Genomic DNA, 12,249 nt, shown 5'->3' on the forward strand with positions numbered 1-12,249 from the left:
GGCAGAGCCTTAGGGGGATGTGCTGGTGGGGTGCTGCCCTGTTGGGGGGGTTTGCCTTGTGGGGGGGGCAGGGTGGGTCTGGGTGCCCGGAGGGCCTGGGGTGCCGGCAAAATGGTAATGCCCGTGTTTGCACTGGGGTGTGGGGGTGGGCCCTTCCCACAAAGCGCTTTGTTCTTGTGCTCAGAGCGTCTTTGACCCCTGACAGTTGAAGTGCAGAGAAAGTCAGAGAGGAAACATGACTCGTTCATGGTGTAAAGACAAAGGACAGGCCCAAAGCAGGGGGCCGGGAGGGGCGTGTGCTTGGTACAGTGGTTTGTGCGACTTTGGGCCTGGCCATCGGCTGGCCCTGGGGAGCGGGGCTGCCTGGGGGGAGTGTGAATCCAGGGAAACAGGTAAGGGGTCCCGCTGGCTGCCAGCTGGGGAGCTGAGATCACCAGGCTGGTCGTGCCCACAGGACGGGGCGTCTCCCACACAGCGCCTCACCGAGGGGGGGTTCCTATGTTTATTCCACCAGCCTTCCCGAGGGTCACTGCAGGTGCCAGAGAGAAGAGGAAGCATCTGAATGGCTTATCCAAACCAGCCAGCTTGTCCTAGACAGTTAGCTCCGCCCTTGGGGTGGGAAGAGCCTAAGAGTGTTCTGAGCAGAAGCTCGCCTCTTCTCTTGCCTCTGCCTTCTGGATGTTTCCTCCACAGCCAACTCGGCCCAGACCAAGCCTGAAGGAGGCAGCCTGTGATGGGAGCCCGCTCAGAAGACCCCCACCTGTGCTGGGCCTCCCGGCTCCTGGGGTTCAGCAGCCTCGTCCTCAGTGAGTGGCCCGGGCTCCCCGGGTGGGAGGCCGGTGTGCGGGGCAGGGAGGCGGGGGTCCCGTGTGTCTGATGTCTGTGGGGAACAGCCCGAAATACCAACTGTGTGAGGGAGCACGAGGGGGGCATCTGGCTCTGAGCCGGGACCCGCCTGGCACAGGGGAGAGGCTGCCTCTGCAGCTGTGAGGGGAGCAGGGGGCCGACCCAGGGCCCCGTCGTTGCTGAGGGACGCTGGTCTCGCTTCTGGTGCAAGAGGAGGGCACAGAACACAAGGAACCAGGAAGGGAGGGCGGCCTCCGGAATTTGAGGGTGTCTGCGCCCACTTGCTGGAAGGGTGTGGATGTCCGAGGGCACTGATAATCAGGGCCCCGGGACGGGGTGAACGGGGTGACGGGAAGGGAAGCAGCAGGTCCCCAAAAGGGAACTGAAAGAAAGACTGTCCTGATGAAACCCAGATACTCCTGTTAGCACTTCCCCCGAGACCATCTGCCTTCGTGAAACAGACGAAATAAAAACAAAGGACAAGACCGACCTCGAGAGCCGTGGATTCCCCTGGAATTTCATTTCCTGCCATGTTTTGCTTGAGTGCCCTGGCCTCTCTGCGGGAGGGGGATGCAGGGGTTCTAGGAAATTCCCGAACCTGGGGCATCTGTAAGCAGGGCGTTTCTCATTAGACATGAGGATTGTGGGGCCTGGGGGCTCAGTTGAGCGTCTGACTCTTGATTTTGGCTCAGGTCATGATCTCACGGTTCACGTGTTAGAGCCCCACGTCGGGCTCTGTGCTTTGTCAGGCTGCAATTGTGTCTCCTTCCGTCTCTGTCCCCACTGCACTCATGCTCTGTCTCTCTCTCAAAATAAATCAATACATTTAAAAATTTATTTAAAAAAAAAAAAAGAAAATGAGCTTTGTAAGGCATTGACATCTCTTTGATCTCAGTATCTTGGCCACAACAAATTGTAGGCTTTCTCTTTCTTGTAATTTTTATTAACTGGAAAAATATGTGAGATTATGTAGAGTTTTCTCCATCAACATCTGGGTTGGAAGATTATGTAGGAAAGAGGAAAGAAAAATGGAAGAAAGAAGGAGAAAGGAAGGAAGGGGGAAAAAGTAAAGTTTTGTGTTCATTGCTGAATATTAAATTTTACCTTCTTCAGGGCCTCCTGGGTGGCTCAGTCGATTAAGCTTGGGACTTCAGCTCAGTCATGATGTCTCGGTTGGTGGGTTTGAGCCCCCAGTCGGTCTCTGTGCTGACAGCTGGGAGCCTGGAGCCTCCTTGGGATTCTGTGCCTCCCTCTCTGTCTGCCCCTCCCCCACTCTCTGTCTCTGTCTCTTGAAACTAAATCAATGTAAAAAAAAAAAACAACAATAAAATAAAATAAATGTTATCTTGTTAAATAAATCCTGGCTCTCTGGATCACTGCCACCTGTGTCCCTGGCCGTCTGTCTCTGTGTGCTTCTGTCCTTCCTCTCTGGGATTAGCACCTTCTGCTGATCTGAGAGCTCTCACTGCCTTCAACCGAGCTTGAGTTGGCTTCCAGCCTCCTGAAGCCCAGGCTCACCATCCAGCCTGGGGGGCAGGCCCTCCCCTGCAGCCTGAGGGCTGAGCCTCCTCCCTCCCTGATTCCTTCCTTCCCAACAGGTGCCTGAGGTCTTGCCCTGCCACAGGCGGACAGGTACCTGGGTGCCCTTTCCCAGGAGAATAGCTGGGGCGTGAGAGCCCAGGACTGCTGGGAACTGCTGAGAGTGAGCCCCTTCTCAGGGCAGGGTAGGGCAGGGGGAGAGGTGCAGGCAGCTCCCTGCAGGGGAAGCCCTGGGCTGGGGGAGAGGGAAGCCGGCTCCATGGGCAGCAGCCCAGTGGAGAGAAAGGGGGAGATGCCCACACCACGTGGAGCCACAGTATCCGGCCCTCCCTCGTCTCAAGGACGCTGCCCCCCCCTGCACAAGTGTGCTCAGTTTCCTGGTGCTGTGGACTTGACAGGGACCATGGAAACCTGCTGCCGTGGACATGGCTCTGAGAGCTCCATGGCTCTGAGCGGAAGGCCCGGCGGGACTTTGGCTCCCGTGGCCGCCCATGGGGCGGCACCATGGGTGTCTGTTTCCCGGGAGCCCGTCCCTGATCCCTGGAGGAGACCCCGAGACGGCAGCTGGTGGGGAGCACAGGGCTCCATCCGGGACCTGGGAAGTTCGGGGCGGACCCCAGTTGTGCTTGCCAGGAGCAAGCATCGTCCTGATGGGAACAGCTCACACCTAAGGGAAAGATCTGGCCTTCTGACACCCTGGCAACGGTTCCCTGAGGGGAGCACGGTCTTTGTCTCTGCATCACAGACTCAAGGAGAAGGCAGGGAGGTTACATGACTGCCTGATGCCACAGGCTGTAGAGAGCGGAGGACTCCAGCCTCCCGGACCCTCCCCCGTCCTCACCGCCCTGCTGCAAGGGACCTCCTGGTCTGAGACCCAAGCACAGTCCCTTCCGGTCACATTCACACACCAACACTGCAGAAGTTCTAGGAGGAATCTAGACCGAGTTCACAGCACACTTTTGCTGTGGGGCCGATGTTTTTCTGCAAGACGTAAAACCAATAAGCCTTACAAGTAACGGGTACATCCAGCTTCTTGAGGCTGAGAGCGGGGCCAGAGTCCACAGACAGAGGTGATGTGCGCGTTGGAGAAGAGTTACGTTATCTGTGTTAGAAAACAGGCTGATTCTCTTACGACAGGTGCGGCGGCTCCTGTAAAGTAATGGGACACAACATGCCAAGGTCACAAGCAGATCCAAACCGCAATGGGACACAGCAGCTGGCACGTGGGGACAGGGACCTGCCGTCCGGGCCGGGCAGCGTCAGGCGGGATGCAGCCGACTGCTGTCGGAATGAGGGAGTTAGTGAGGACATCATTGCGTAGAAGGATCTGGAATCTTCTACAAGCAATACTGGCCTGAGCCCTTCTCTGGGTTCTCTGCTTCCTGGGAGAGCCAGGAACGATGTGAACACAGTGAGGGTGCAGGCCCCGCGTGAGGACAGACCTGGAGAGGGGTTTGGGGCCCTGGCAGGCAGCGGTCCCCCAGGTGGTCCTGCCCTGCTGCAGGGGACACATGGGCTTCCTTTCAGGACTAGGTCGTTCTTTGCCCGTCCCCTTCTTTCCTATCCCGGTCTCCAGAAGGACCCAGGGTATCAGGTCCCCTGGGCTGTGCCGCATGGGGTATTTTGGGGTCCGGAGGGGCGGCCCGGAGGCCCTTGCCTTCTGGTCACGGCTCTGCAAGAGGTGACTGAGGAAGGACATTGAGGGTGTCTCGGGGACCGGCTGGGGAAGCGTGGTCTTCGTGGCAGGCACAGCAGAGCTCACCTACCCATCATATCTTCTCCCACATTTTCCAGTTCTGAGTGGGTAGCCAGGGCCCTGTGACTAGGTGGCCAAACCCATGAGCAGAGATCACGCCGCTTCTGGAGGGAGAGAAACCCCCACGGGCGATTCCCCTGTGTGCCTTCCCTGCTGTGGCCCCGAGGGGTGCAGCCACCAGGGCGTGATGCCTCTACCTTGTGTGACAGGACCCCCCTCAGTCTCAGAATCTCCCCTTGTCTCAGCCCCTGAGCGACTGGAGTGCGGGTTCCCATAGCACAGCCTCCCTGAGCCTGACCTTGAGCCACTCCGGTGCAGAGCAAGTCACAGGGCACGGCCCCCACTCCAGGGCCGGGGCTCCCACAGCGTGTGGGCAGCCACGGTGGAAGCTGCCTCCTACTCTGGGCACCTGGCATCGGCCCAGATGTGCTCGGGGCTCTCGATCCGTGATGTCGTCACGTCCAGACTCTCAGAGTTAGGTGGCGAGGACACTGCGGGAGAGCAGGTCAGGACCGGGTTCAAGGGGACGCCCCACGAGGACCAGGACCCGATTCCAGCATGGCTCCAAATTCTTGCTCTGTCCCGCCTCCCGGGGTCAAGGGAGTCTACTGGGCGGATTTCATGAGCGCCATGGGTTCTGGGGTTTTCTCCTTATTGTCAATGACCAAACAGTCACCGTGTCTGTTTCCAATGCCGTAGGCGCCTTCAGCACTGTGGTCAACGGTTCTGGAACTCTTGGATCTCAAGTGGAGGATTCTGGAAACCCGGTTTCTCTGACGGGAACTCAAGGAGGTTCTGTGTCATTTCATATGACCCAAAGTCCAGAATTAGCTCCAGGAACCAAGCTGGAGAAGATTTCTTGGGGAATTAAAAACAAGTCCGACTACCTACTCCTCCTGTACGTGTCTCCTGGGGAAGATGTTCCAAAATGGGTCAACTTCCAGGACAAGCTCGAGAAGAGGGTCCATGTGCTCAACACCACGACCCTGAGGATTGACAACCTGACCCTTGAGGACAGTGGGCACTACTGGGCTCGAGTCTCCTTAACACGAGGAAGAGAAACGAACCGGTATTTCCACCTCACTGTCTATGGTAGGTGGTGGCTCTTCCCCCAATACATACTTACCCCTTCCTTTTGTCCCTGGGAGTGTCTCTGGCCCCCCTTGCAGGACCCCTTCCAGACCCCAGACTTGAGGCTCTGGCTTCTCCCTTGAAACTGGACGCAGTGTGTTCACCACAAGTCGAGGCAGAGCTGAGATCACGCCTGAGGCTTCACACAGTGGCTCCCGTCCTCATAGCCACTCGCTGTCTATTTGGGTCAAGTCTGTCTTATCTGTAAAGTGGATTCACCATCCTTGGGGGGAGGATGCCAGGGCGACAGTGAGATTCCGCCCGAGAAAGCCTGAGGCGTGATCCTCCCCACTCACGTGACCCCGTGTCCTCTTGTCCCTCGGGCCCCAGAGCTCGTGCCCTGCCCCCAGATCCTGGCCGAGACTCCAACCATCACACCAGACTGGTGCAACGTCACCCTGGAGTGCCACGCCCCGGGAACCAGAGAGGACGTGAATGTGTCCTGGGAGAGCCTCCCCAGGGAGCTGGAGCAGAGAGGGGTCCCACGACTGGCCCCCAACCCCTGGACCCTGGCTCTGAAGCTGCCCCTGAGCCAGCCCAGCCCCAGCATCACCTGTGTGGTTAGCAACCCAGGGGACCAGAAAACTGCCACCAAGGACCTTGGGAAAGTCTGTGCCCACGGTGAGTGCATCCTGTCAGAGGGGAGGGGACTCCCGGGGCTCAGGTCCCCCTGGGTGAGGGTTCCGGGCTCTGTCCCCCATGTTTAGGTCACCTCCTGCCACCGTCACCCGTCCAGGAAGCTGGCAGGCACATCCCGCTTGCTTCTGCCTTTTGGTGTCTCTCTCCTGCTCCTCTGCACCCCTCACCCTGCTGGTCCAGGCAGCCCCCTCGGTACCTCACCCCTGCCTCATCCTTCAGTCCTTGTGTGTCCCGGGAGGTTTCCAGCAAGCGAGGGGGGAGAGTCAGTGGTCGGTGCCACCTGAGGGAGGCCGAGCCAGCCGCGGCTTGCAGGGTTCAGGCGTCGGGGCTCGTGTGCCCGTCTCCGGTCTTGGGGACACGCTTCCCGCCCAAGTGCTCGCCTGGATTCCCGGATGTGTCCTGGGCTCCCCAGGTTTCAGCCTCTGGCCAGGCTGCTCCTTCTTCCCCCAGACCTTCCAGTCCCGCGTCCTCCCCTTCCCCACTTACTCCCGTCCAGGGACCCCTTGCCTGCAGCTGCCCCACCGTGTATGACCCCTGCAGGCCCACAGGAGGCCACGCTGGGGTCTCGAGCAGCAGGCACTGACCTCGAGCGGGGCTCCTCACCTCGTTTGCTCAGGGCCCTGCAGGAGCCCCCGCTGAGCTGCCCTCACCCCTCGCCTCCTCTCGGGAGCACAGGGGCCCCCCCACCGAGAGCTGATGCTGTGGCCAAGGGCACCGGAGGGAGGGGCCGCGGCTGCTTCTGCTTTGCCTTCCTGTCCCACCTCGGCCTCCCCACCTGACTTGCTAACCGTCAGTGTGTCCCCTAGCGAGCAGTGACCGGCTTCCCTGTGAGCCGCCTCGTCCTTCCACCCCATCGTCCCCCTGCTGCCTCAGCATCCCTGAGTCCCCGGGGAAGCTCGTCCCTCAGTGACCTCTAACCTCTGGAGGAGCCTTCTGCCTCACGCTCACCCTCCCTCCTCTGGCTCATCCCTCAACTTAGTCCGGCCCTCCCCTCCTCCGGGAAGCCCTCCCTGGAGACCCGTGTACCGGCTGTGAACCTCTAGTGCACCGCCATGGCCCTGACTGGCTGCCTTCGGCCTTTTCCCAGCCCTCCACCCACGGCTGAGCCGCTCAGCACATGGACCCTGTCCTGTCCCTCTCAGTACCCCGGCCCCAAGCAGGGGCCCGGCGCTGGTTGAGCGACAGGACCTGCCGTGTTCCCCCTTCTCCAGCCGAGATGGGGTCCCTTCACACGTCTCCACGTGCCTGGCAAAGGGCATGTGACGTTGTCTCTTGTCTCATCCTTCTTCACTGTCTGTGTGGGAGGCAAACAGGTTCACATGGGCCGGACGGGTCTGCCCACCTGCCAGCTATCCTGGGGGCTCTTGTGGTCGTGCTGCTGATCCTCGGAGCTGGACTGTACCTTCTGTGCTCACGTAGGAGGAAGCAGAGCTTGGAGCCTGGGAGAGGCAGGTGCACTTCTCCTTCCCGTGCCCACGTACCTCCCCCCGCCCCCACTGACCCTCAGCTCCCTTCCCCCTGCGTCTTGCTGCTCAGGGATGTCCCTGCAGAAGGCTGGTGGGTGTGGGCGTGACCGAGGGGGGCATGCTGGGGGAGGGTACAGGTTTCCAAGGCTCAGATTCAAGCTCCATCGGTGGGACTCTCGTGCAGGGTCCCAGGAAGAGCACAGGGACCATGATGATGGCATCCAGTATGCAGAGCTGAGCCAGCAGACTTCCAGGGAGAGCAGGGACCAGGTAAGGCCGGGCGAGGCGGTCAGCCTGGGTTCTTCCATGTCCCTGTGCCTGGGTGTGGGTGTGTCAAACCCAGGGATCAGCAGTTTCTGGCTCGTTGCCTCTGTATCCCTCTCGAGACAGTGCAGAGTTAACACGGGGTCCGTGCAGTGCTGGGCGCTTTGGGGGGAGGTCACGTGAGCGGCATCGCATCTGTGCGGGTCCCTCTGGGGCCTCTGTGTCCCTCAGCTGTGGCAGGAGCCCTCTGTCTGCGTTCCAGGGTTCGGGGGAACCACATCTCGAACAGGAGACACCGCTCACGACAGTCTACAGTGAGGTCCGCCACCCAGGCCAGGTCTTGAGGGTGATTTAACTGGAAGAAGCAGGGAATCCAGCCTCCCCCCGACACCTCTGTTGTGCGCGCGATGCCTGCGGCCCTGGTCGTGCCCCCTCCCCCTCTGACTGCTCTCAGCAGGGACCGGATTCATCCAACCTCAGCGAATCTCTATGCGGACGCGTCGTGCAGAAGTTAAGCGGAAGACACCCATCGCGGCAGATCGAGGGGGACCTTCGTCGTTAAACGAGTCCAAAGCTGTGGTCCGGTTCCGCTCAGCCTCAGCCCCTTTGGCAACCGTCAACGGAGCCCACTCTCCCCACGTCTGTGCCCCGTCCGTCGTCCTGTCCGGACCCTCGGCCTCTGGGACCCATCGACACGAAGTCTCAACTTCCAGCCTCGACCGGTTCACCACCAGCCGGCTCAGTCTGTGCTTGAGAGCTGTGTAAAAGAATACAAAGTCGCACTAGCCAGGGCTTGCTGAGTCCTGGCCCCGTGACGGGCACTGATCTCGCCACCCTCCTCGTTCGTCACTCACTGGGCCCTCGCAGACACTGTGTGAGCTGGGTGTCCTTGTGCCCGCTTTGCAGACGAGGAGCAGGAGGCCAGAAAGGCTGAGTCTCAAGGCCGCACAGCTGGGGGAGCCCGAGCCACACCGCAGCCAGGGCCTGTGTCCCAGCCGTCGTCTGTTTTCCCACGTCCTGGGAAACCTCCTCCCTTCTGACCGGTCGTGCTGGCACCTGGCAGGGCTCCTGTTTCTCAGGAAAAAAGCAGAAGTTTCTAGTTCCTACTAGTTAGCTGTCAACTGACTAGTTATTAAAACCTGCCTCTGTCCCACAAGGCCACAAGGGCACCGTACGCACCCCAATCCTGATGGGGCTCCCTGGCACCGGGGACCACTCCCCCTTAATCCCCTTGTGCTCGACCACATGGCCCCACCTGCCCCCCCACACCTGCTCAGGGCCTCCGTGACTGCCCCCTGCCTGCAGCACAAACTGTTACATGTCTGTTTGATCCTGCTGGTACAATGGCCCGTCAGTCCCCTCCCCGTTGGCCTCTATCCTGCCCTCTTGGCAAACTCGCTTACGAGTCTGGGGAATTTTCTGTAGATTCCTGGGATTTTCTTTCTTTTTTTTTTTTTTCTTTTTTTTAACGTTTTTATTTATGTTTGAGACAGAGACAGAGCATGAACGGGGGAGGGGCAGAGAGAGAGGGAGACACAGAATCGGAAACAGGCTCCAGGCTCCGAGCCATCAGCCCAGAGGCCGACGCGGGGCTCGAACTCACGGACCGCGAGATCGTGACCTGAGCCGAAGTCGGCCGCTTAACCGACTGAGCCACCCAGGCGCCCCTCCTGGGATTTTCTACGTAGACAAACATAAGTAACGTCTGTGATCAAGACAGCTTTTCTTTTCCCCTTTCCAATCTATATCTTGCTTGATTTCTTTTTCTTGCCTTAGTGCATCTGATGAGACTTTCCCTAGATGCTGCAGAGGAGCGGTGACCACAAGCACCGTTGGCTCGTCCCCAACATTAAGGGAAAGCGTCCAGTTTTCCGCCTTCCACAGTGACGTTCGCTGTCGGCTTTTCTGTCAATATGTTTTATTACATCACTCGGTTTCATTTTCTCTACCTTCGTTTTTCTTATTTCCTCTCTTCCACTTGCTTTGCATTTGTTTCGCTCGTATTTGTATAGATTTGTAAGATAAATGCTTAAATTATAAATTTGGAGCATTTCTCCTTTGGTAAACTATGCTTTGAATCATGTTCATTTCCTCATAAGCACCTTGTTCGCGTCTTTTCCCACGTTTTGATGTCTTGTACGTTCATTTCCGCTTACTTCAAATGTTGAGATATTTCCCTTCAGGCGCCCTCTTTGACATTTGTGCTATGGAGACTTGTTTCGTTTCCTCCGTAAGTGTTTGGAAATTTCCCGTCATCTTCCTGTTATTAAACTCTACCCGAGGTCTGTCACAGTCCGAGAAAACACATTATTTCAGGACGCAGAAAATCGTTGAGGTTTGTGTTCCGGCCCAGGATGGGACACTGTCTTGGGAGCTGAGAGGGCTCTGCAGGCTGCTGGTGGGGCCGAGTGTTCCTCAGATATCAGCCGGGTCAGGCTGGTCCGTGGTCGTGTTTAGCGTCGCGTGTTCTTGCTGACTGTCCGCCTCTCGCCGCGCTGCCGGGACGGGAGTGCTGGGCCCTCTGGCTGCGATGGTGGACGCACCTGTTCCCTTTCAGTTCTGCCATTTTGCCACGTGTATTTGGTGCCGTGCCGTCTTCAGGTGGGCACACGTCGGGGGTTCTCGTCACGTCTTGCTGAACTGACCTTCCGCCATTGTCCGCTATTCTCCTTTACCCCTGGTAACTTCCCGGGCTCTGAAGTCTACTTTCTCTGATATAATTTAGCCCTTCTACGTTTCTTTGGATTCGTGTTTGTGCGATCTGGTGGTTCATTTTATGCGTCACCCGGCTGGGCCACAGTGCCGAGAATTGCGGTCAAGTATCATTCTCGATGTTTCCGCGAGGACACGTGGGATGAGATAAACTGAAAAGGATAAACTCTGAGTAAAGCAGGCTGCCCTCCACAATGTGGGTGAGCCGCATCTCATCGGGTGAGGGCCTGGAAGCTGCCAAGTCTGACCTCCCCTGAGGAGGAAAGATTTCTGCAGCGGACGGTCAGGGGACGAGACCTCCAGCACTGGCTCTTCCCTGTGTGTCCAGGCTGATGCCATTTGGCCTGAACCTCAACAGCAGACCTTCCCTTGTCTCAGCCTGGTTCCCCACCCTGCAGACTCCAGGCCCGCCAGCCTCTGTCAGAATGTGAGCCAAACCTGTACAATGAATCTCTCTAGACCTGCAAGCATCCCTTTAACTCTGCTTCCCTGGAGAAGCCGGAGGGACACCACGGCATGTCTGTTCCTATCCTTTGACTGTGAACCCAGCTCTGTCGAGCCAGACGGGAAGTGTGGTCGCAGAGGGAGCTGACCCCCAGCCGTGTGTGCAGCTGCCCGTCTGCCCCCGGCCGAGGCGCCCCCTGGCCATCCCCTGCCTGTCCTGCTCCTACCCCGTCCCGGCGCCCACACTGAAGGCCCCTCACAAATCTCTCTCCCCGCTGCGCACCCGGGGCTTCGGTTCTCCGGGCGGCTGATTTTCCTGAGATCCTCTCCCTCGCCCTCTTTTCTCCCTGCTTTTCTCCCACTCTGACTGACCGTCCCAGCGAGAGTCACGGTTCCCTTGTCCCAGGCGTCCCCCCAGCCCGAGGGGACTCCCGGGGGACCTCGGCGGCTGCGTGAAAACCGTGCCCCGGAACTGGAGGAAGAGGGCGGAGGGGTGAGGGGAGGGAGCCTCGAGGTCACGAGGGGACGGTCCCGCCCTGCCTGCTCCTGCTCAGCCGTGGGACAAGGAGAACGGAGGCGATGGTGTTGCTCCTGCTCGCGGGAGAGGATGTTCCCGTGCTGAGTGTTTAGAAAACGCTGCTGAAAACGGTAAAAGGGGCGGCAGCCAGAGGGGGAGGCAGACGAACAGGAACGAACGTGGAGCCGGGAGCCGGGGTCCGGCTCCATCCGCTTGCCTGAAGCCACGGGCCGCCGAGGAAGGCTGGAGGACACTGGAGGTGCAGAGTCCCTGAGAAGGCGTTGGACACGTGGCCACGGGGGTGCGGCTCCGACGGTCCAGTTACAGGGCTGCAGGACGGGAAGTGAGAGGCTCCATGATGCAGGAGGCGAAATCTGGGTGGATGAGCCCTGGGACGCTCAGTTGACCTCATTCCCTCCTCCCGCGTCCCCATCCAAGGTGGAGGGGACAGGGCCCGGTCCCGGCCGGGGCCGCCCGGTGCCAGGGTCCTGGCGCCCCGACTCCCTCTGCCCTCTCCCCCCCTTCCCACCTTCCACATGCGTGGGCTTTAATGGGATGGACCGGATGGTGGGTCCCAGTCAACTCTCCCCCGGGAGCGTCTCTACGAGACTAAAGTTCCTGCCTCCCTTACTTGTTCTGCAAACAGCGACCAGATCGAGCCTGGGTGAGGATCTCTCTCCTGGGTTTGCTTCCCTTCCACACCCGGTCCCCACGCGGCTGGCAAATGCTGCTTGTGTGCGGGGACGTCCTTAGCTTCCGTGTCGTTAGTCCCCCCCTGCACCGTGGGCGATCGGAGGGCAGAAGCCTCACCTCGCCCTCGGCCACATCCCCCGTCCCTCCTACAGAGGTGTGTCGCAGAAGCAGTTGAGTAACTGCGGCTGGAAGGTGGCGAACATTTGCCCCGAGAGAATCTGTCCCTCGTCTGGGCTTGTCCA

The 12,249-nt window shown here is 59.3% G+C and overlaps 1 protein-coding gene across 3 annotated transcripts; it reads left to right on the forward strand.

Moving 5' to 3' along the window:
* Positions 1 to 300: 300 nt before the first annotated feature.
* LOC109260400 (SLAM family member 9-like) lies at positions 301 to 8,466 on the forward strand. Of its 3 annotated transcripts, none has more exons than XM_053908878.1 (5): positions 301 to 806; positions 4,841 to 5,234; positions 5,676 to 5,893; positions 7,225 to 7,363; positions 7,904 to 8,466. In XM_053908878.1, the coding sequence occupies exons 1-5, from the start codon at positions 734 to 736 to the stop codon at positions 7,983 to 7,985; spliced, it is 906 nt and encodes a 301-aa protein (XP_053764853.1). In that variant the 5' UTR covers positions 301 to 733; the 3' UTR covers positions 7,986 to 8,466. The 3 variants fall into 3 exon arrangements, with proteins under 3 accessions (XP_053764853.1, XP_053764851.1, XP_053764852.1); XM_053908876.1 differs by having other exon boundaries at positions 4,841 to 5,233; positions 5,603 to 5,893; XM_053908877.1 differs by lacking the exon at positions 7,225 to 7,363 and adding an exon at positions 7,562 to 7,647 and having other exon boundaries at positions 4,841 to 5,233; positions 5,603 to 5,893.
* The last annotated feature ends 3,783 nt before the right edge of the window (positions 8,467 to 12,249 follow it).

This window comes from Panthera pardus, unplaced genomic scaffold, assembly GCF_024362965.1.
Source record: "Panthera pardus isolate Hobbes unplaced genomic scaffold, ASM2436296v1 HiC_scaffold_21, whole genome shotgun sequence".
Lineage (NCBI taxonomy): Eukaryota > Metazoa > Chordata > Mammalia > Carnivora > Felidae > Panthera > Panthera pardus.